The following is a 21,996-nucleotide window of genomic DNA, read 5'->3' as shown; positions in this document are numbered from 1 at the left end:
GGGTGGTCTCCGTACATTCCCCCACAATGCAGCAGGGCTAGGCTTTGTGAACAGGTGCATCCTAGGAGTTGAACCTGGCTTTTGACCCGATAGGTCCGGAAGGATCCACGTGGACTCCCCCTACCTGCCACCCTCACCCCCACACCCCTGTCACCCTCGGGCTGGATCTCTGGGTCCTGCTTCAAACGGCCTGGGAGGACCCCCATCACCACCCTAGGAAGGAAAACTGCAGCCCATGGCTAACCTGTCCCCATTGGCACTTCCTTACAGCTGCTGGGATGGAGGCAGCCTGGACTTCCGGCCGGGCTCCCCACCACCCCATCTTCTGGGCCATTTCTCAGGTACCCCTGATGGCCAGGGGCCCTGGGAGCACCCCCTTGTCCAGGAGGCTGGGGAGGGCATCCTATCTGAGCGGAGATTCGAGGACTCCGTCATTGTGAGAACCATGAAACCCCACGCTGAGCTAGAGGGCTCTAGAAGGTTCTTACACCACCGGGGGGAACCAAGGCTCTTGGAGAAACATGCCCAGGGCCGCCCCAGGTTCGACTGGCTCCAAGATGAGGACGAGCAGGGATCCCCCCAGGACGCAGGGCTGCACTTGGACCTGCCTGCCCAGCCACCACCCCTCGCCCCCTTCAGGAGGGTGTTTGTGCCAGTGGAAGACACCCCAAAGACGCTGGACATGGCGGTGGTGGGTGGCAGAGAAGATCTGGAGGACCTGGAGGGGCTGGCCCAGCCGTCCGAGTGGGGCCTACCCACGTCAGCCTCGGAGGTAGCCACACAGACCTGGACAGTGAACTCGGAGGCTTCTGTGGAGCGGCTGCAGCCGCTACTGCCCCCAATCCGGACCGGGCCCTACCTGTGTGAGCTGCTGGAGGAGGTGGCCGAAGGAGTGGCCAGCCCAGATGAGGACGAGGATGAGGAGCCGGCCGTGTTCCCATGCATCGAGTGCAGCATCTACTTCAAGCAGAAGGAGCACCTCCTGGAGCACATGAGCCAGCACCGCCGAGCCCCGGGCCAGGAGCCCCCTGCGGACCTGGCCCCGCTGGCCTGCAGCGAGTGCGGCTGGGCCTTTGCCGACCCCACTGCCCTGGAGCAGCACCGGCAGCTGCACCAGGCCTCCCGGGAGAAGATCATTGAGGAGATCCAAAAGCTGAAGCAAGTTCCAGGAGACGAGGGCCGGGAGGCACGGCTGCAGTGCCCCAAGTGTGTCTTTGGCACCAATTCCTCCAGGGCCTATGTGCAGCATGCCAAGCTGCACGTGCGTGAGCCCCCAGGCCAGACCACCAAGGAGCCTTTTGGAGGCAGCAGCGGGGCTGGCAGCCCCAGCCCTGAGGCCAGTGCCCTCCTCTATCAGCCCTACGGAGCTGCCGTTGGCCTCAGCGCCTGTGTCTTCTGTGGTTTCCCTGCGCCCAGCGAGAGCCTGCTCAGGGAGCACATGAGGCTGGTGCATGCCCATCCCCACTGGGAGGAGGATGGCGAGGCTTATGAGGAGGACCCTGCCAGCCAGCCGGGCACTAGCCAGGATGCTCACGCCTGCTTCCCTGACACTGCTGTGGACTACTTTGGCAAAGCTGAGCCGTCCTTGGCCCCCATGTGGCGGGAGAACCCTGCTGGATACGACCCCAGCCTGGCCTTTGGCCCAGGATGCCAGCAGCTGAGCATCAGAGATTTCCCTCTGTCAAAGCCACTCACGCATGGCACAGGCCAGAGGCCTCTCGGAAGGCTGGCCTTTCCCTCCACGCTAGCATCCACCCCCTACTCCTTACAGCTCGGGAGGAACAAAAGCACCGTCCACCCACAAGGGCTGGGGGAACGGAGGCGTCCTTGGAGCGAAGAGGAGGAGGAGGAGGAGGAAGAGGAGGATGTAGTACTGACCTCCGAGATGGATTTTTCCCCAGAAAATGGGGTCTTTTCACCCCTAGCCACCTCCAGCCTCATCCCGCAGCCGGCCCTGGAGCTGAAGCAGACATTCCGAGAGGCCCTGCAGGTAGCAGAGGCCACCCAGGGGCAGCAGCAGCAGCTCCGAGGGATGGTGCCCATTGTGCTGGTGGCGAAGCTGGGGCCACAGGTCATGGCGGCAGCCAGGGTGCCCCCAAGGTTGCAGCCCGAGGAGCTGGGGCTGGCAGGCGCCCATCCCCTGGACTTCCTGCTCCTGGACGCGCCGCTGGGCGGCCCGCTGGGGCTGGACACACTCCTGGATGGGGACCCGGCCATGGCACTGAAGCATGAGGAGCGGAAATGCCCCTACTGCCCCGATCGCTTCCACAACGGCATCGGCTTGGCCAACCATGTCCGGGGCCACCTGAACCGCGTGGGCGTCAGCTACAATGTGCGCCATTTCATCTCCGCTGAGGAGGTGAAGGCCATTGAGCGCAGGTTCTCCTTCCAGAAGAAGAAGAAAAAAGGTAGGGCAGCTTCACTTTTAAAGGCCCAGGAGACACATGGCTGGGCAACCCACCGTTGATCTAAATTCTCTCCCTTAGCGCCAAGCAGGGGGGCAGTGGGGCCTCTGCTCCTGAGAGACTTGGGAGCCACAGTAAAGGCCACCTGGTCGGTGGATGTGTGGAGACGCCCCAGTCCCCTGGCCATTCTAGCCACTGGAGGAAGGAGTGTGGGTAGAAGAGTCAGCCTCAGGCAGAGAATTTCATTCATTCCTCCATTCAACGAATATTTACTGAGCAAGGTTCCCCTCTGTTCTGGGGACCTGGGGACACAGCAGTGGACAGAATAGCAGTTCTTGGACTCTCGGAGTTCATGGCCCAGTCCAGGAGTGGTGGGACCCCCTCCACCCCACCCTGGCCAGCTTCAGAACCCCCTGGGGCTGCCTGTAAGGTTTGTCAGTTCCCACAGTACAAGGCTCTGATTCCAGAAGTCTGTTTCCAACAGGAGCACCCTGGGTGGTTCTGACATTGGCAGACACAAAGCCCACTTGGGGAGGTGCCAGTATGGTGTTTGAGTGTGTGTGTGTGTGTGTCTGTGTGTGTGTGTGTATCTACGCACTAGGGGTGGGGGGCAAGGGGTGGACAACCAGGAAACCAGGCAGTGACGACACTGAGTGAGCAGGGCTGAGATGTGGGGAAAGCTGGGAGAACCAGGAGGCTGGGGAAGCTGAGACAAAGTCCCTAACTCCATTTGCAGGGCTCAGAGAAGGCTCCTAGCGGAGGGCATTACATCCATTTGTCCATTTCTTCATCCAACAAATATTTAATTTACAGCACTTGGGTGATCATGAGTAAAAATAGTCACGAGAAGGCTATTAATCAAATACTCTCACAGAAGATGGCAGGTCCACAACTGGAGAAGCATTTCTTTTTCTTTCTTTCTCTTTTTAAGAGACAGGGTCTTGCTCTGTTGCCCAGGCTGGAGTGCCATGGGGCAATTATAGCTCACTGCAGCCTCAAACTCCTAAACTCAAGCAATCCTCCCACCTTAGCCTCCCAAGTAGCTGGGACTACAGGCACGCACTACTATGCCCAGCTAATTTTTTTATAGAGATGGGGTCTCACTATGTTGCCCAGACTGGTGTCAAATTCCTGGGCTCAAGAGATCTTCCCGCTTGGCCTCCCAAAGAGCTGGGATTACAGGCGTGAGCCACCGCACCTGGCCCTGGAGAAGGGTTTTTGCAGGAGAGGTCCCTCCTTGATGTTGCCAGATATGGGAAGGGGGTATCTGGGAGGGTCAGGCTTCCTGGAATGGGGTGGGAGGATGCACGAGCTGAGAGCTGAGGGGCAGGCAGGAGCAAAAGGGACAGCCACGGGGAAGAAAGGCAGTCCAGGGTGAAACCCTGAGTATGGGGAGGGGTTGAGGCTGGGGAGTAGCCCCCTCTCCACCTCAGGCAGTCCTGTCCTCTCTCCACAGTGGCCAACTTTGACCCAGGCACCTTCAGCCTGATGCGCTGTGACTTCTGCGGGGCTGGCTTCGACACACGGGCCGGCCTCTCCAGCCACGCCCGGGCCCACCTACGTGACTTCGGTATCACCAACTGGGAGCTCACTGTCTCACCCATCAACATCCTGCAGGAGCTGCTGGCCACCTCTGCTGCTGAGCAGCCCCCAAGCCCCCTGGGCCGAGAGCCTGGGGGTCCGCCTGGCAGCTTCCTGACCTCCCGTCGGCCCCGCTTACCTCTCACGGTGCCCTTTCCACCCACCTGGGCTGAGGACCCTGGGCCAGCCTATGGAGATGGTAAGGGGAGGGGACGGGCTGTGCTGGAGCCCCATCCTTCCCAGGGGCCCAGAGCATTGGAGGGGCGGGGCTGGAGGGGCAGCCGCTCAGCTTTCCTGGAAGCATTTTGAGTCACTTTACAAAGTATGTTGATGACTTTCCTTACAACCACCCTGCTATTTAGGTGTCCTTTCTGTTTCACTCAGGATCTGGGCCAGGTCTCTTTCTGGATCCAGTTTTTCACTATCTTTCCTGCCAGTGACTTTGACAAATGCTTACTGAGCTTTTACTGGGAGCCAGACATCGTTCTAAGCACTTTACAAACATGAACTCATTTACATCCTCACAACAATCCTATAAGGCAGGTGTTATTATTTCTTCCACTTTACAGATGAGGAAACTGAGGCACAGAGCGTTTCATTAACCTGCCCGAGGTCACACAGCTGGAAAGGGTGAAACAGGGATTTAAAACCCAGGCAGTTGGGCCCCAGATTCTTTGCTGTTAATGACATCTTCTATCTTGAGAAGCATTGTTATATAGAACTTTCTGAGATGATGGCTGGAAATGTTCTCTAGATATCTGCACGGTCTTACAGGGACACCATTGGTCACGTATGGCTGTTAAGAAGTTGAAATGAAGCTAGTGCCAGGCTAGTGGGGATCCTATTGGATAGTGCAGATCTAGAGTCTAGATTTTCTTTTTTTTTCAAGATGGAGTCTCACTCTTTTGCCCCGGCTGGAGCTCAGTGGCACAATCTTGGCTCACTGCAACCTCCGCCTCCGGGGTTCAAGTGATTCTCCTGCCTCAGCTTCATGAGTAGCTGGGATTACAGGCGCCCATCACCATGCCCAGCTAACTTTTGTATTTTTAGTAGAGATGGGTTTTCACCATGTTGGCCAGGCTGGTCTCAAACTCCTGCCTTCCAGTGATCCTGCCTTCCAGTGACCAGGCCCCCAAAGCGCTGGGATTATAGGCGTGAGCTACTGTGCCCAGCCTAGAGGCTAGATTTTCTTTTCTTTTTTTTTTTTGAGATGAACTCTCACTCTGCCACCCAGGCTGGAATGCAGTGGTGCGATCTCAGTCACTGCAACCTCCAACTCCCAGGTTCCAGCGATTCTCCTGCTGAGTAGCTGGGATTACAGGCGTGCACCACCACGCCTGGCTAATTTTTGTATTTTTAGTAGAGACGGGGTTTCACCACGTTGGCCAGGCTGGTTTCAAACTCCTGACCTCAAGTGATCTGCCCACTTCGGCCTCCCAAAGTGCTGGGATTACAGGCGTAAGCTACTGCACCTGGCCTAGAGTCTAGATTTTCAACCAATGTTTGCTTTGTCTGGCAGACCTGATATGCTCCTCCATTATCAAATGCTTGCTATGTACTAAGGATTTTAATTTTAATTTTTTATTTTTTTTGAGACGGGGTCTTGCTGTGTTGCCCAAGCTGGTCTGGAACTCCTGGGCTCAAGCAATCCTCCTGCTTCAGCCTCCCAAAATGCAGGGAGTTAGAGGCCTGAGCCATCACGCTGGCCCCTGTACTAAGACTTTAACATGTATTATCTCATTTATGCCTCAGTGTAAGTCTGTACAACTAAGATTGTTGTGTTCCTGGTTTTTTTGTTTGTTGGTTGGTTTGTTTGAGGCAGAGTCTCACTCTGTCGCCCAGGATGGAGTGCAGTGGTGCCATCTCGGCTCACTGCAACCTCCACTGCCCAGGTTCAAGCGATTCTCCTGCCTCAGCATCCCGAGTAGCTGGGATTACAGGGGGTGCCACCACACCCGGCTAATTTTTAGTAGTGACGAGGTTTCACTGTGTTAGCCAGGATGGTGTCTATCTCCTGACCTCGTGATCCACCCGCCTCGTCCTCCCAAAGTGCTGGGATTACAGGCGTGAGCCACCACGCCAGCCATGTCCCTGTTTTAAGGATAAGGAAACCATAGGTCATCTTCTTTGCCACAGCCACACAGCTGTAGAGCTAGACTTCTGAGCAGCTTGTTTGGTGGTGTCTCTAGTGGAGGATGGCTTGGAAATCCATAAGTCCTATTTGGTGAAGGAGCCCAGGACTGGGCACTGCAAAGGGAGTGGACAAGTGAAGGGCCCAGTCTTGCACAGCCTGACTTTGCACGAGCCTTTACAAGGCAAAGAACTTGGCTACAAAAAGTAGTTGGGCTCTGAGGAATGGAGAGTGAACAGGGGGAATCGTCCCTGGGATTGCTGAAGGCTGGGGCTTCCTTTGATACTATTCCTTCTTTTTCTTTTTTTTGAGATGGAGTCTCGCTCGGTCACCCAGGCTGGAGTGCAGTGGCACGATCTCGGCTCACTACAAGCTCCACCTCCTGGGTTCACACCATTCTTCTGCCTCAGCCTCCCGAGTAGCTGGGACTACAGGCGCCTGCCACCACGCCCGGCTAATTTTTGTATTTTGTTTAGTAGAGACAGGGTTTCACCGTGTTAGCCAGCATGGTCTCGATCTCCTGACCTTGTGATCCTCCTGCCTCGGCCTCCCAAAGTGCTGGGATTACAGGTGTGAGCCACCATGCGTGGCCCTTTTTTTTTTTTTTTTTTTTAAAGATGGAGTCCTGCTCTGTCGCCCAAGCTGGAGTGCAGTGGCACGATCTTGGTTCACTGCAACCTCCGCCTCCCGGGTTAAAGCAATTCTCCTGCCTCAGCCTCCCAAGCAGCTGGGATTACAGGCGCCCACCACCATGCCCAGCTAATTTTTTTTGTATTTTTAGTAGAGATGGGGTTTCACCATGTTGTCCAGGCTGGTCTCAAACTCCTGACCTCAAGTGATCCACCCCTCTTGGCCTCCCAAAGTGCTGGGATTACAGGCGTGAGCCACCGCACCCGGCCCCTTCGATACTATTCCTACTTGCAGCTGCTGGGGTCCTACCTAGACCTGTACTCTGGGCTCAGTCAGACCCATTCACAAGCCCACTTGAAGGGCACTCATGAGCCTGCAAAGGGGAGGGTGGGGCTATCAAAGCCCCCTCTCCTTGGAGGTTCAGAGAGGACAGCGGCTGGTTGAGGTGACACATCAGGAAGGGGCAGAGTGGGGACTTGACCTCAGGCTTCTTGCTTCTGCTAAAGGCTGCTCCCCGGGCATTCAGCTCACCCACATCTGGCTTGTAGTGTCTCGGGGTGGCTGTGAGACAGAGCTGGCTCTGAGGATGGCTAGGGGTGCAGGAGGCACTGGGGTATAAGGAATCAGCCTACGGATGAGAGGAGCCAGGTTTGGCACTGCCCTGGCCTTATCCTTGGGAGGGAGAGCTATGACCAGTCTTTCAGTGAATAACTGCGAGGCAGAGGGTTGGCGATTGAGGAGTGATTGGGAAGATCCTGGAAGCCTTGCCTTAAGGAAGGATATGCAACATTAGGGCTAGGTCTGGGCACTGGCGCTGCAAGGCTGTCGTTAGAAGCCTGCCCCCTCTCCCTAAGTGGGCAGGAGGGGGCGGGTGCCAGGTTGGGGGCGGGGCAATGGTCGGATTCTAGCCCCACCCAACTGTCAAGGAACAGCTGGGGACAATCGGAGAGAGAAGCAGGCGGTGATTGAAATGTGGTGCCGGCCGTGTGGGGTTCCCTAGGTCTGCGGAACAGCACCGTCGGGGGACGGTTGGATAACAGGATGATACTGGAGGGATTCTTGTGGTTGGAGATCAGGTGTTTTCCAGGATCCCCGACTCAGAGGTGGAGACTTTCCGGAAAGGGAATGGGGCAGGGTCCTAGGGCAGGTCCTAGCTCCGCCCGTCGGGGCTCTTAAGAGTTTGGACGTTGTTTAAGGGGGTCTGAGTGAGGCCGGAAGATTCCCATCCTAGGGATAGAGATGTCCGGGGACTGGGCTGGGGCGGCGGTTAGAGGCCGCTGGGCGCCCAGTGTGGGTGCATCCGCTAGCCAGGGCGCGCGACAAGCTTCCAGCAGCTGCAGCCGTCCGCCCACAGGGCCCAGACGAACGGTTTCGCTCGTGGCGCTCGGCGCTCGGCGCTCGGCACTCGGCAGGCCACCCTGGGCGCGCCCTGAGGGGCGGGGCAGAGCGGGTTCGGCGGCGGCGGCAGCGGCACTCGGCATTCGGCGCTCAGCTGCTCCCGCCTGGGGCGGCCGCCCCGCGTGCGCCGGAGCCAAGATGGCCGCCTCCACCGCCCAGTGCCGAGTGACAAAAGCGGAGAGCAAGGCGGCGGCGGGGCCGCGCGCGGGGGGCGCCCGGGAGCGCGCGCCCGCGGGGGCGCCCCCGCCCAGCCCCCCGAGCCCGGGCCCCGCGGCACCCCCCGCGCCGCCGCCGCCGCCCCCACCCCCGCCGCCGCCGCCGCCACCACCGCCACCGCCACCGCCGCCGCGGGACGGGCCCAAGGCCGAGCCGGAGCCGGGGCCCGGGTCCGCGTCCGCTCCCGCGCCCGGTAAGAGCCCGCGCTTGGGAGGGTGCGGGGAGGGGAAGGTCGGAATCCCGCCTGCCGGTGCCGCCGCCCCCTACGCCTTCCGTCCAGTCTCCGGGACGCCCCCCCCACCCCAAGGCCCCTTAGTTGTGTGGGCCCAGGGCCTTCTGTCGCCGCTCGCGAGGTCCCAGGCGTCAGAAACACTCTTCCGCCGCTCCTCGAGACCTTTGCCCCGTCTGACAGATGTCCCTTGCCCCCTTTGGAGCCCCGGGAGCGTCCCTTGCCACGGTTCCGGTCCGTCCGGTGCGGAAACTCACTTCAGCCCTGCCCCATCTGACAGACGCGCCCACCCGACCCGGAGACTTTGACAAAGTCCTCGGTGCCCCAGTCCTCAGCGCTTACTCTTTGCTTCTGTGAGACTCAAACTGAGTATAGAACCTACATGGCCCCCTGCCCCGTTACATCCCACTGAACGCCTCCAAGGCCCCATCTGGCACACAGTTTCTTCATCCTCTGAGCCTTTGCCATTCTCTGAACTCTAAATTTGGAGTTCAACTGGCTTCCCAGGCCCCTTTGAAAAACTAGACGTGAAAATTCACCCTTGGTTCTCTCTGCCACACACTCCTCACCCAGGGATGCTGCGGGCCTGACAGATGTCTCAGAAACTTAACACAAAGTTCTGTGATTCCAACTCTTTCTGTCCGCAGTCGGATCGCTGTAGGTGCAGACATCAGGTTCTCACCTTACCCCACTTAGGGTCCACCTTGTGATGAGTAGGCCACCCCTGGTCCCCCATTGTCTCTGCAGCCCCAGCTGTCTTGTCTGGTGGAGATTCCTCACAAGTGCTGTGAAGCCACCTCCCTGTCCCTGGCTCCCTGGCTCCCTGCCTCTGTGTGGCCTCTCCAGCCTCCTGACCCTGGTGTTATGTTGAATTCCCTTTCTGAGTGCCTCCCACCCTCATCCTCAAGACAGGCAGACGTTCCCCCTCACAAGTTCTGCCCAGAGAGATCTTTTCTTTGAGATCCCCCGGGATGGGAGTTTGGGCTCAGATTTGCATTACACCCCAGACCTGCCCATGCTGTAGTGTGTGGAAGCAGCTGCTGGTGTTTGCTGTCAGTGGCAGCCTCAGTGTCCCTGCACTGGACTGGTGCTGGGGGTTATGGGTGGAACCTCAGCTTTCCTGGGGTGAGTCGCCTTGCAGAGTGAGAGCAGACATCAAGGATAAGGAAGAAGGCCATCTTCTTAGTTCTGGGGATAGACAGCCTGAAATTTGTCTGGGCTGAGCCTGTCTTCCCAACCCACAGGCCTGGGTTCTGAGGAAAACGCAATGGTGGCCATGGACTTGGGCTCTCCCTCGCTCCCTAAGAAGAGCCTGCCTGTCCCTGGGGCCCTGGAGCAGGTGGCCAGTCGGCTGAGCAGCAAAGTGGCTGCAGAGGTTCCTCATGGCAGCAAACAGGAGCTGCAGGACCTCAAGGGTGAGTGGCCCAGGTGGCATGGCAGGGGATGCTGGCCAGGCTGGTTACACTCACAGGGGCACTCTCGTGCCTTGGGGTTAATGTGGGGCCCCAGGTTGCCTGCAGTTTTCCCTCTGGCACCTTGAGGCACCAAGGTTGGCACTCAGCTGTCTTCTCTCTTGAACTTCTACTGTCCCGAGCATGCATGGCCCTGAGCTGCACCTTCACGGGGCGAGGGACAGCATCCAGAAGCAGTGGGCCTGGTGGTCCAGAGCTCATACTCAGACCCAGCTCATTTGCTGTATCTGGCCTTTGCTAGCTGTGCAATCTCTCGCATGACACCATTTCTTTGTCTGTTGATCCTAAGGTTGTTATTGACTAGTGACGGGCCCTGGGGTGGACTCCAGGGAGGTGAGAGGAGCAAAATGAATTTGGCCCTTGCTCTTGAGGGCCATTCAAGTTGGGGAACGGGGAGACAGAGAAGCAGATAGGCAAGGAGAAAGGCTCTGTGCAAGAGGGTGCAGGAGACTGCAAGGACCAGTGTTTCGGGCAGAAGTTGAACCACAGAGGGTGGTTAGAACTTAGTTCAGTGAAGCATGTGGCTGGCAGGTCAGCGTTGGTGTGAACCTGTTGCCAGGGCACCCCGTAGGCCTGAAAGGTTCTGAAAGGTGTCCCACTAGCTGGATGACAGAAGGGCTCTATCTCCTGCTGTGTGCCCTTGGGCACAACTTTTCCCTCTCTGAGTCTCAGTTTCTAACCCTTATTGGCAAAGCAGCCAAGCTATTCTCTGCCTTGTTAGGGTCATTGTGAGGTTTGGGGGGCCTGACGGAGGCAAAACACTTCCATGGAACCTGGGTGAGTGGGACTCTCGGGGGAGGAGAAGCGGGAGAGCTGGGCCGCGGGCCTCACAGCCTGCTCTCCCGACCTCTGTGTTGCCCTTCAGCCCAGAGCCTGACCACCTGCGAGGTCTGCGGTGCCTGCTTTGAGACCCGAAAGGGCCTGTCCAGCCACGCGCGCTCCCACCTGCGGCAGCTGGGAGTGGCAGAGTCGGAGAGCAGCGGCGCACCCATCGACCTCCTCTACGAGCTTGTGAAGCAGAAGGGCCTGCCTGACGCCCACCTTGGGCTGCCCCCAGGCCTGGCTAAGAAGTCCAGCTCACTGAAGGAGGTGGTCACCGGGGCCCCCCGGCCCGGCTTGCTCACCCTGGCCAAGCCCTTGGATGCCCCTGCTGTCAACAAAGCCATCAAGTCGCCTCCCGGCTTCTCGGCCAAGGGCCTGGGCCACCCGCCCAGCTCTCCACTCCTCAAAAAGACACCACTGGCCCTGGCGGGCTCCCCTACCCCTAAGAATCCTGAGGACAAGAGCCCCCAGCTGTCCCTGAGCCCCCGGCCGGCCTCCCCAAAGGCACAGTGGCCTCAGTCTGAGGATGAGGGGCCCTTGAACCTCAGTGAGTGTGGGTCCCAAGAGCCGAGGGAGGTTCTGGCGCTGGGAGGGACGGGACCTCAGGTTAGGCTACAGGGCCCAGGGTGGGTGGGGGTGGTGGGGACTACAGCTCCCATGTCCTGGGCCAGCCAGGCCAGAGTATTGGTCGAGCCTCTGCATCTCCTTTTGGGCCGCCTTGGATGTGGATCGTGCCTCCCGCTTTACTTTGCTAATCTTCCCCTGAAGGCCTCACTGCGGCTGATGAGCCTGCCAGGGTCATGCTTGCCACTGAGGGGCAGCTCTTGGCTTTCTCTGGGCCTGTGGGTAGGGGCAGTGAAGGTAACCAGGGTTCCTGTGGCCTAGCTTTCTCAGTGGTAGTTGGAAGCATCTTGGATAGACAGGGGATCACCTGATGGGAGGTGCCCACGATTGGTCCTGTCATCAAGTCTTCCTGGCTGTCCACCATGCAGAGGCAGCTCTCTGCGCCTGCCGGTGAAGCCCCACCTCCTGGGCTGCCTGTGGGCACGGCAGGCAGGGTTTGGGAAGAAACCCTCCAGGTGCAGTGAGCAGGTTTAACAAGGACGTCCCTTACAACATCAGGCTTTCCCATATATTTGTGGACATTACAGTCTGGGGGTGACCCCAGGGTCTCACCCCCTGCCCAATGGAGCCCCCCATTTGGCACCTCATGTTCCCTTGAAGTTGCTTCCACTGAGTCTGCCGTGCTTCCAGGGGCAGGCCTTGAGCAGGTGTGCCCTTGGCTGCATGAGCCCAGCAGCTACCATCGCCCCCACATAGCTCCCATAGCAGGGATCCTAGGGGAGAGGGTCTGGGAGTATCCGATTACCTAGAATTTGGTCTCTGCCTGTCTACCCAACGTCCTTAAGCTTTGCCAAAGGGCTAGGCAGGAAACAGGATGTCCTGCTTCCCAAACTTCAAAAGAAATCTGCGGCCTGAGTCTTGGACCCCCCAACTGCCTGAGCAGCCAAAAATCACACCAGACCCTCCTACTTCAGGCCCCCAAGGCCGGCCAAGGTGGCGGCCGTGAACCCCCCCTGTGTTTTGTCTCCGCAGCTTTAGATAGTGACGGGGGCAGAGAGCTGGACTGCCAGCTGTGCGGTGCCTGGTTTGAGACCCGCAAGGGCCTGTCCAGCCACGCCCGTGCCCACCTGCGCCACCTGGGCGTCAGCGATCCGGACGCCAAGGGATCCCCCATAGACGTGCTCCACGGGCTCATCAGGAGGGACGGCGTCCAGATCCGCCTCCCACCCAGGCGCGGCACCCTGGCCCACCCGGGGCGGCCGCCTCCCACCTCCGCGGCCCTCTCCTTGCTTCCCCCGCCACCGCCGGCCAAGAAGGCCAAGCTGAAGGCCGCGGGTATGGCCAGCCCCTGGGGGAAGCAGGACCTCTCGGCCGCCGCAGCCGCCGGCATTTTCTGGGCCTCTGATGTGGAGCCGTCTCCTCTCAACCTCTGTAGGTTCTCGCTTCAGCTGCCCCCTCCTCACTGCGGGCCCTGGAGCCCCTCCCGGGGGGGGGGTCACAGCCCCCTCCCTGCTGGGGCAGGGAGTAGACAGGGGCACTTGGCAGTGGGCCGGTTCTGCCCAGAGATCTTGTTGGCAGTGGGCTGCTAGGCCCTCTCTCTTGGCCTTTGACCTCCGTGACCCTTCCTGAGAATGAAGGCCAAGGCGGGGAGATCCTGCCTTTTAGTGTGCAGAGCACCCACATCTGCCCCTGTCTGGATGGCACATAGCACCTAGGCTGCCTCCCTGCCTCACCCTGTCCTTGTTGGGACCCACAGAGCAATGGAATCTTGGTTCCATCCACCTCCGCCAGGACCGAGGGCCCATGTGCTCTCTGGAGCCTCCCCTCACTCCTGCCGGGTATCTGGCCCCCAGCCCCGCTCCTCCACTCCCTTACCTGCACCTGCCCTCACCACCCTAATCTGTGGGCGTGCTGCTGCCGCTCACGCCCAGCCGACCAGGACACTCCTGCAGGTGACCATGCTGGCAGTTCCAAGATGCTAACTGCCCCTTTCTCCTCCTGCTGCAGCCTCAGGCCCAGAGCCAGCACGAGACATCCGCTGCGAGTTCTGTGGTGAGTTCTTCGAGAACCGCAAGGGCCTCTCGAGCCACGCGCGCTCCCACCTGCGGCAAATGGGCGTGACCGAGTGGTACGTCAATGGTTCGCCCATCGACACGCTGCGGGAGATCCTGAAGAGACGGACCCAGTCTCGGCCTGGTGGACCTCCCAACCCACCAGGGCCAAGCCCAAAAGCCCTGGCCAAGATGATGGGCGGCGCAGGTCCTGGCAGCTCACTGGAAGCCCGCAGCCCCTCGGACCTTCACATCTCACCCTTGGCCAAGAAGTTGCCACCGCCACCGGGCAGCCCCCTGGGCCACTCACCAACTGCCTCTCCTCCTCCTACGGCCCGAAAGATGTTCCCAGGCCTGGCTGCACCCTCCTTGCCCAAGAAGCTGAAGCCTGAACAAATACGGGTGGAGATCAAGCGGGAGATGCTGCCGGGGGCCCTTCATGGGGAACTGCACCCATCTGAGGGTCCCTGGGGGGCGCCACGGGAAGACATGACACCCCTGAACCTGTGTAAGTGTGACCCTGCAGTAGGGCAGGGAGAACAGTTGGAGGGGTCTCCTCCCTGCCTCCCCGCCTCCCCTTGGGGTTATCCACAGTGTCTAGGGTTGAATTGGAAGGAAGGACACGCAGGTAGAGGACACAGGGTTAGCTGTGTATTCCTGCTACGCAGACCCCTGCAACTGAGCTGCTGCTCCATTGTCCTTTATTCATTTGAGAAGCAGGATTGTGTCATTCAGTGACAGCAGAAAGATTCCATCTCTTGTGCCATTTAAATCGATTGGTAGTGGCTGCCAGCCAGACTCCTAGGGAGAAAGACTGCGGGGGTCCATTAGTGATGTCTGCTACAGCAGGAGCGTAGGGACTGGCAGTGAACGTCTGAACTGTGTCTTTCTGACATTTTTGGTAATTAAGAGCTTGACATTTGGAGTCAAGTGTGAGTTAAGATCTCTGTTCCTCCACAGTCTAGCTTTATGTGACCTTGGGTAAGTTTCCTCATTTGGAAGATGGAGATCAGCATACTCTCAACTCTGTCTGGTTTTCTTGAGGATTAAGTGGGATAAAGCACTTAGCACAGCACCTGGTTACAGAAAACTCTGTATGCCGTCATTGTAATGTCACTTGCTCGCTTGCCTGTCACACCAGCACTGTGTTTATTCTGCTCAGGTTGATTGGATGCCCACTGTGTGCTGAGCAGGTGAAGGCAGCTCAGGCGGTGCTTTAGCACTCACGTGTGTTGTGTACCAGCTCTGTGCCCCATGCTCAGAGCTGTTCCCATTTTAGACCCTCCCATAGTAACACTGGGAGGTAGGAGTTTTCATCTCCATTTTGCAGCGGAGGAAACAGGCTCAGAGAGGGAAAGTGACTTGCCCAGGATCATACAGGGAGATATCCTGAAGCCAGCTAGAATTTGAAGTGACAGAACAAGCAGAAGAGCCAGATGTAAAAAGGGCCTCTGGAGGCCCAGATGAGGGAGCAGGTTGTTGCGGTCTGGTGGGTGGTGTGGACAGGGGTAGCTAGGCAGCTGGCACTGATACGGGGGCTTTGAGCTTGGAGGCTTCCTGCCCGCAGCCGCCGCCTCCTTCTCCTCCTCCTCCTCCTCCTCCTCCTCCTCCTCCTTCCCCCTACCCTGGATCCCCTGCAGCGTCCCGGGCAGAGCCGGTGCGCGACATCCGCTGTGAGTTCTGCGGCGAGTTCTTCGAGAACCGCAAGGGCCTGTCGAGTCACGCACGCTCACACCTGCGGCAGATGGGTGTGACCGAGTGGTCCGTCAATGGTTCGCCCATCGACACGCTGCGAGAGATCCTCAAGAAGAAGTCCAAGCCATGCCTCATCAAGAAGGAGCCACCGGCTGGAGACCTGGCCCCTGCCTTGGCTGAGGACGGGCCTCCCACCGTGGCCCCTGGGCCCGTGCAGTCCCCACTGCCGCTGTCACCCCTGGCTGGTCGGCCAGGCAAAGCAGGTGCAGGGCCAGCCCAGGTTCCTCGTGAGCTCAGCCTGACGCCCATCACTGGGGCCAAGCCCTCAGCCACTGGCTACCTGGGCTCAGTGGCAGCCAAGCGGCCCCTGCAGGAGGACCGCCTCCTCCCAGCAGAGGTCAAGGCCAAGACCTACATCCAGACTGAACTGCCCTTCAAGGCAAAGACCCTTCATGAGAAGACCTCCCACTCCTGTAAGCAGCGGGCGGCAGGGTCCCGGGAGGGCGACCGCCAGGGCCTGCCAGGCCAGGCAATGCCACAAGCGTGCACACTGACCCCAAGTGGGGCCCCCATGGCTGGGTCTGTGTGGGAGGCGGGATTGGCATCTGGCCTGGGCAGGGCCGTCTGGGTGCACCTGCCCCCTTCGGGCTGTGACTCAGCAGCACCCCCTCCGCCCTGCAGCCACTGAGGCCTGCTGCGAGCTGTGTGGCCTTTACTTTGAAAACCGCAAGGCCCTGGCCAGCCACGCACGGGCACACCTGCGGCAGTTCGGCGTGACCGAGTGGTGCGTCAATGGCTCGCCCATCGAGACACTGAGCGAGTGGATCAAGCACCGGCCCCAGAAGGTGGGCGCCTACCGCAGCTACATCCAGGGCGGCCGCCCCTTCACCAAGAAGTTCCGCAGTGCCGGCCATGGCCGTGACAGTGACAAGCGGCCGTCCCTGGGGCTGGCACCTGGGGGCCTGGCCGTGGTCGGCCGCAGTGCCGGAGGGGAGCCAGGGCCTGAGGCTGGCCGGGCAGCCGACAGTGGTGAGCGGCCTCTGGCAGCCAGCCCACCAGGCACCGTGAAGGCTGAGGAGCACCAGCGGCAGAACATCAACAGTGAGTGCTGGTGGAGGAGGGTCGGGAGCGCAGCGGGCACCTGTCAGGCCCACCCAGCCACTCCCCAGGCGCTCTGCCATGGCCCTTAAGTCCTTTCTCCAGTTGCTTACCCATTCACCCATCCGTCCCCCATCCCGCCCATCCAGGTAGCATCAGTCCTCGGCTCTTGTGTATTCCAAGTCTCTGCAGCGTCCACCCCTCCCACTCATCTCCGGTCCCTCTCTCCACCTTAGAATTCGAACGCCGACAAGCCCGCCCTCCAGATGCCTCCGCAGCCCGGGGAGGCGAGGACACCAATGACCTACAGCAGAAGCTGGAGGAGGTGCGGCAACCCCCACCCCGAGTCCGGCCAGTCCCCTCCCTGGTGCCCCGGCCCCCCCAGACATCACTTGTCAAGTTCGTGGGCAACATCTACACCCTCAAATGCAGGTAGGCTGCCCCTCGGGGGAGGGAGGGAGACCACCTGAGTGGGCCTTGGTCACCCAGAGCCTTGGAACAGGATAGGGTCTGGTGGAAGCTGGGAGGTGTCGCCTCAGTGGCTGCCCTTGGGTGTGGTGGGGCTCAGGCTAAAGGCTGACACCCTGAGCTTTGTAGCCTGTGAGACCTGGGTTCAAACCCCAACTCTGCCACTTACCAGCTTAGTGACCTCAGGGAAGGGCTTACCTGCTCCTTACCTCAATTTCCTCACTCATAAAAGCGGGTTGATAACAAACCTACCTTACAGATTTGTTACGAGGAGTAAGTGAATTTAATATTTATAAAGCACTCAGAACTGCCTGGCACATGGTAAGTAAGCACTCAACTAGTGTCTGGCTCAAGAAAAAAGTAGATCTTAGTTAATTCTTACAAAAGTCCACAAGTACATAGAAGAGCAGCGAACTGGGACTCTGAGACGTGAGGTGACTTGCCTGAGGCCATACAGGCCAAGTCAGAAGTCAGAGTCACAGCCACGTCTTGAGCCATGGAGCTTGGGCTCCGGGCCTCTGTGCTGTGAGGCCTTTCTAGGTGCCAGGAAGACAGGCGGAGGAGGGGGCCTGGCGCGTTGGGTAGGATTTGCTTCTCTGTGCCCTCTACTGTCTCAGATTCTATGTATCTGCCAGATGGCAGGGGTACCTGGAAGCCAGTAGCCCTTACCTGGCACCAGTGACTTCTGAGCATAGAGGCAGGGGTCTCTGTGAGACCCTGCCATGACCCCATGGTGAGTGAAGGTGGCTGTCCACGGGGAACACCTGACTTCTGGGTCCCTCTTCCCCCGCCTCCTGGGCTGACTCTGTCCACACTGAGTAGCAGCAGGTGTGCCCAGGGATGTTGACAAGGCTATGCTTCCGCCTCTCCTCACAGCACTGGCCACTCCCTCTCTGTTCCCCCATGCAGGTTCTGTGAGGTGGAATTCCAGGGCCCCCTCTCCATCCAGGAAGAGTGGGTGCGGCATTTACAGCGGCACATCCTGGAGATGAACTTCTCCAAAGCGGACCCCCCACCTGAGGAGTCCCAGGCCCCGCAGGCACAGACAGCGGCGGCAGAGGCTCCCTAACACAAAAGCATTCCAGATCCCCTCTTGTGCCACCTCTCTCTCCTCTTCTTCCTCCTCTGTGTCCTTGTCCCTCTTCCTCTTTCTTTCCGTTTCCAAAGGAGCAAGCCAAAACCTCAAACCGGCGCCTCTTGGGGGCCGGGCACACTACAGCCAGGGCGCCGGGAGCCAGCTAGCCGCCCTTCCCCCAGCCCGAGGACTCTGGGGCCACAGGGTGTCTTCCTTCAGCCCATGCCCACCTGGTCCAGCAGGGGCAGCAGCCAGGTCTCTGGTGGCAGCCGATCTGGTCACAGGGGAGGACAGCACTCCCCCGTCTAGCAGCCAGGCAGGGCAATGTCTGCCATCCGTGGCCATTTGCAAAGACCCCAAAGACCCCTGTTCTGGTTCCCTCTCTCCCCCATGAATATCCTGTCACACGCATGTACATGCGAACACACACACACGCACCTCGTGAGACCCGGGACCTGCCCCGGACCCCCAGTTCCTGGGTTGAACGACCACATCATGCCACGGTGCTTGCTCAGGGGAAGCCACGCTCCCTCTGTGGGGCCTGCTGGGGCCTGGGAGCCCCCCACTGAGCCCACAATGCCACGGAAATCCTTGTTGGCTGCCCCCCGAGAGGGGCCTTCCCAGATGGGAAGAGCTCAGAGCTGACAGCTGCCTCCTGCCATGTCAAGGCCCCCCAAAGAGCCTCAGGGGCTCTGGGGCCCTGGAGGGTGGGGTTGGGGGGTGGGACTCTCCTCCCCCACTCCTGCTCCCTCTCCCTTTTCACTGTTGCTTTCTATGTATAGCTCCCTAGACCTTTCACTTTTTTAAAAACGCGTTTTGTGTAGAGAATAAGGAACGTGGATCTTTTTATTTTGCAATCCTGGGCCAGCTAGAAGCCGGGAGCTGATTGACCTTTTAACTTTTTTCAGTGGCCACATTTTGGTTATCGATGTACCTAGAAGTATGTAAATTAGATTAAATTTCTCTTCTGGAAACGCCCTGGGGCAGGCGGCCAGCGTGTGTTTTTCTGTCGAGTGGACAGGCTGGCATTGGCTGGCAGCCGGGGCTGGGATCGGGGCCTCCTCTGTCCAGAGCCATGGAGGCCCTGGGTTTTCCCGTTGGCCGCCAAGCTGACCAGACGCAGCTGGGGATGAGCCCAAGTTCCCAGCTGTTGGCCCTTTATGCCATGGCTGGGAGGGGGGTTCTGGCTGGCTGGCAAAGCGGCTCCAGTGAGCAGACGAACCAGGGTTCTGGGCAGCCCATCTGGGAAGGGAGCCAGGATCAAGAAGCAGTTGAGGCTAGAGGAGCTTATCAAGGGCAGGAGCTACCAGCGAGGGTGTCAGGGACCCGTTGGGAGCATTTGGGCGGGGGCCAGTGGGGATGTAGAGAGCTGGAACTCACCTGCTTTTAATACATGTGGCTTCTAGTGAGACACATGCACCCCTGACCCAGGGAACACGGGGAAAAGAGGAGCCACTGGCTCCTTTGCAATGTTATTTATTTTCTCGCTTTGGAAATGTTTATTGAACATTTCTGAGATTTTAAGAGATTTTGTTGGCCGCTCCTTCTTGTTTATTGCATGTGGTTTTTCAGCTCATCGTTTTCACTAAACAGCCAAGTGCTGGAAAGTGGGAATGACCTCATGGCATGTGGACAGAAGGGGCCACCTCTACCCCCAGCCCTGCTTTCTGGGCCCTCCCACCATACCCCTTCCTGGGAAGGAGGGGTTAACAGACTGCAATAACACGCCCATAAGGGTGGTCTTGGCCCACACGTCTGTTCCTGTGGGGGCACACATCTCGCCTGGTGGCAGAAGGCTGCAACCACTTCTCTCCGTCTTGTGCTGTGGGTGGGTGGATGTATCCAGGACTTAGGAAGCAGGGAGAGCATCTTGTGAGCTGACCCAAAGGTGTTTCTTCCTCTTTCAACTTTTCATTTAAGTCGGTTTTTTTTTTTTATTTTATTTTTTGAGACACGGTCTCATTCTGTTGCCCAAGCTGGAGTGCAGTGGCAGGACCTTGGCTTGCTGCAGTCTCTGCCTCCTGGGTTCAAGCGATTCTCCTGCCTCAGCCATCCTGGTAGCCGGGATCACAGGCGTGCACCACCACCCCTGGCTTATATCTGTAATTTTTGTAGAGATGGGGGTTTCACCATGTTGCCCAGGCTGGTCTTGAACTCCTGAGCTCAAGCGATCAGCCTCCCAAAGTGCTGGGATTACAGGCATGAGCCACTATGCCCGGCCCGTAAGTCAGTTTTTGAAATATAAAAGTGGTATAGGCTAGATGTAACAAAAAACAATCAAATGATACAAGAGCTTGTAAAGTCATATGGCAAGTTCCTCCCCACCAATCATGCAGTGAAGTGAGGGTCATGTGTGTCCTTGGAAGAGTCACCTCCAGTTCTTGCAGGGGGATGTTTTCCTAAAACTTTCTGAGCATTGCTCTTCTCTGCTCAGGCCACTTTAATGCACTTCAGGCAGCAAAGTCTCAGCCTTTGAGCCGTGGTCTCTGTGAGGGTGTTGGATGTGAATGAAATCAAATCAGGGTATAATGATGGCTGTGGCAAGTGCGATGAAGGAACGAACCTGCAGGGCACAGAAGAGGTGTCCTGGGGCCCTGCCTTGGTTTGGAAGAGAGGCAGGCATCCCTGAGGCTGACGGGGAGATGAACCCCAAAGCCAGAGTGCTTATCCATCAGATCTCTGCTTCATGTGTGGAGTTTGCTCACTTAACACATCATAAGTGGCTTTGTTCCATATGGCAGCAGTTCTGCAGAAGCCTCATTTGGGTGGGGGGAGTTTTATTAAAACAGTTTATCATGGAGAATTCCAACTATACAAAAGTAGAGCAAACAGTAAAATGGACTCATCTATCCATCACTTACCAACCCATGACCAATGTCTTCAGCTGTCAGAGATTTATCTTATAGCTCCTTGCTTCCCCCTTCTCTCTCTACCTGTCTGAATTGTGTGAAGCACATCCTGGCCATAAGATCAGTTAACTTCTTAGTATTTCAGTATGTTTCTCTGAACTTTGTAAATGCCACTATTACACCTAAAGAAATCGACAACATCAAAAAGCAACAGCATACCTTAAGAAAAGTTTTAAAACATACGAAGTGTAGAAGTCGTAATTGCGCAGCTTAATGAGTTTTCACAAACACACGTTAAGTACTCTTTTCAGTGCAGCTCTGACACCTTTAGAAATTATGAGTTGTCCCTGGCAGGGGTTTCCATATGCCCAGGAAACAGACTGAGGACATGACTGGTGCCCAGCTGCACTATTGCAGGATCTCTGGAGCCCAGAGTGAATCAAGAGGGTTTTAGAAACAAAGTTCCCATTTTAACACGTAACTGTCAAGGACCTTGAGCAAATCATGAGTTCCAAGCTTCAGTTTTAAGTGAGGATTAAAAGCTTTTTGCAGGTTGGAAGGAGCATTTGAATGACACACAATACAAACGGAATTATTACACATATAAGCATATGCCATATAAATATATTATCGTTTTGTTACGATTAGTCACATTTATTCAGTGCACTGGCACCAGAATGATTTCTTTACACCCATTTTGTCACGTAATGTTGAAACGTGTGTCCAGCATCTTGTTTGGTGCTGAGTTTTAATTTTCTCATTCCAACATGGCTTTGCTATGCTTGTTTGGGAGCCGAAGGCCAGAGAAGTTGAGAGACTTAGCTAGGTCCCCTACCCAGCACCTCGGTGGCGGAGTTGGCATCCCAGCCGTGCCCTGAGCCGTAGACCCGACTCCCTCTGGCGGGTCTCCAGGGCACGGGCGCTCCTCCAGCCCGACCGTGCTTGGGCCTTGGTCCTCTCCGTAGTGCACAGCTCCGCCCCCCTCAAATTCTATAGGACTCCGCCTCTCTGCCGGCTTCTGTAGGCCAATCACTGAGGCCTTAGAATAACGAAGGCGGGGACAAGGCGGGGCTCTCACGAGATTGCCAGCAGCTTCCAGCCACTGATATGAGGAGGCGTAGAGATAGACAGCGGTTCCTTCCAATAGACGTGAAGCCGAGGCCGGTATGAGCCAATGCGGTCGGGAGGCGGGGCTCGGGTGTGTGTCGAGGGGACCCTGTGGTTAGCAGCAGCTATCGCAGCGTCGGATGTTCAGAGCAGCAGAAGCCGGCGTCGTCGGATGTTGTGTTGCCCGCCACCATGAGCTACACAG

At 58.0% G+C, this 21,996-nt stretch overlaps 2 protein-coding genes and 1 long non-coding RNA gene across 16 annotated transcripts in view; 2 read left to right on the top strand and 1 right to left on the bottom strand.

Moving 5' to 3' along the window:
• The window catches only part of WIZ (WIZ zinc finger), a 27,836-nt gene extending 9,023 nt beyond the window's left edge, over positions 1–18,813 (top strand). For 2 of the 13 annotated variants that reach the window (XM_054538709.1, XM_054538710.2), the window contains exons 4-13: positions 271–2,408; positions 3,862–4,185; positions 9,835–10,005; positions 10,928–11,431; positions 12,481–12,879; positions 13,456–14,007; positions 15,140–15,667; positions 15,876–16,295; positions 16,529–16,724; positions 17,670–18,813. In XM_054538709.1, the coding sequence (XP_054394684.1) occupies positions 271–2,408; positions 3,862–4,185; positions 9,835–10,005; positions 10,928–11,431; positions 12,481–12,879; positions 13,456–14,007; positions 15,140–15,667; positions 15,876–16,295; positions 16,529–16,724; positions 17,670–17,829 (5,392 nt within the window). In that variant the 3' untranslated portion in view covers positions 17,830–18,813. Of the gene's footprint in view, positions 1–93; positions 2,409–3,861; positions 4,186–5,583; positions 8,555–9,834; positions 10,006–10,927; positions 11,432–12,480; positions 12,880–13,455; positions 14,008–15,139; positions 15,668–15,875; positions 16,296–16,528; positions 16,725–17,669 lie in introns of those variants that run through there. The other 11 variants (XM_054538716.2, XM_054538717.1, XM_054538714.2 and 8 more) reach the window with 10 other exon arrangements.
• On the bottom strand, positions 18,650–20,345 carry LOC134760628 (uncharacterized). The gene is made up of 2 exons (XR_010138428.1): positions 20,208–20,345; positions 18,650–19,935 (listed from the first exon to the last, which is right to left on the bottom strand). It is a non-coding gene; the product is annotated as an uncharacterized LOC134760628 (long non-coding RNA).
• The window catches only part of AKAP8L (A-kinase anchoring protein 8 like), a 40,107-nt gene continuing 38,038 nt past the window's right edge, over positions 19,928–21,996 (top strand). For both annotated transcript variants that reach the window (XM_009252909.3, XM_002828826.5), the window contains exon 1: positions 19,928–21,996. In XM_009252909.3, coding sequence (XP_009251184.1) covers positions 21,984–21,996 — 13 coding nt within the window. In that variant the 5' untranslated portion in view covers positions 19,928–21,983.

The sequence above is a fragment of the Pongo abelii genome, chromosome 20 (genome assembly GCF_028885655.2).
Source record: "Pongo abelii isolate AG06213 chromosome 20, NHGRI_mPonAbe1-v2.0_pri, whole genome shotgun sequence".
Lineage (NCBI taxonomy): Eukaryota > Metazoa > Chordata > Mammalia > Primates > Hominidae > Pongo > Pongo abelii.
The sequence above is the reverse complement of the archived record's forward strand: the minus strand, read 5'-3'. Positions and strand labels throughout refer to the sequence as shown.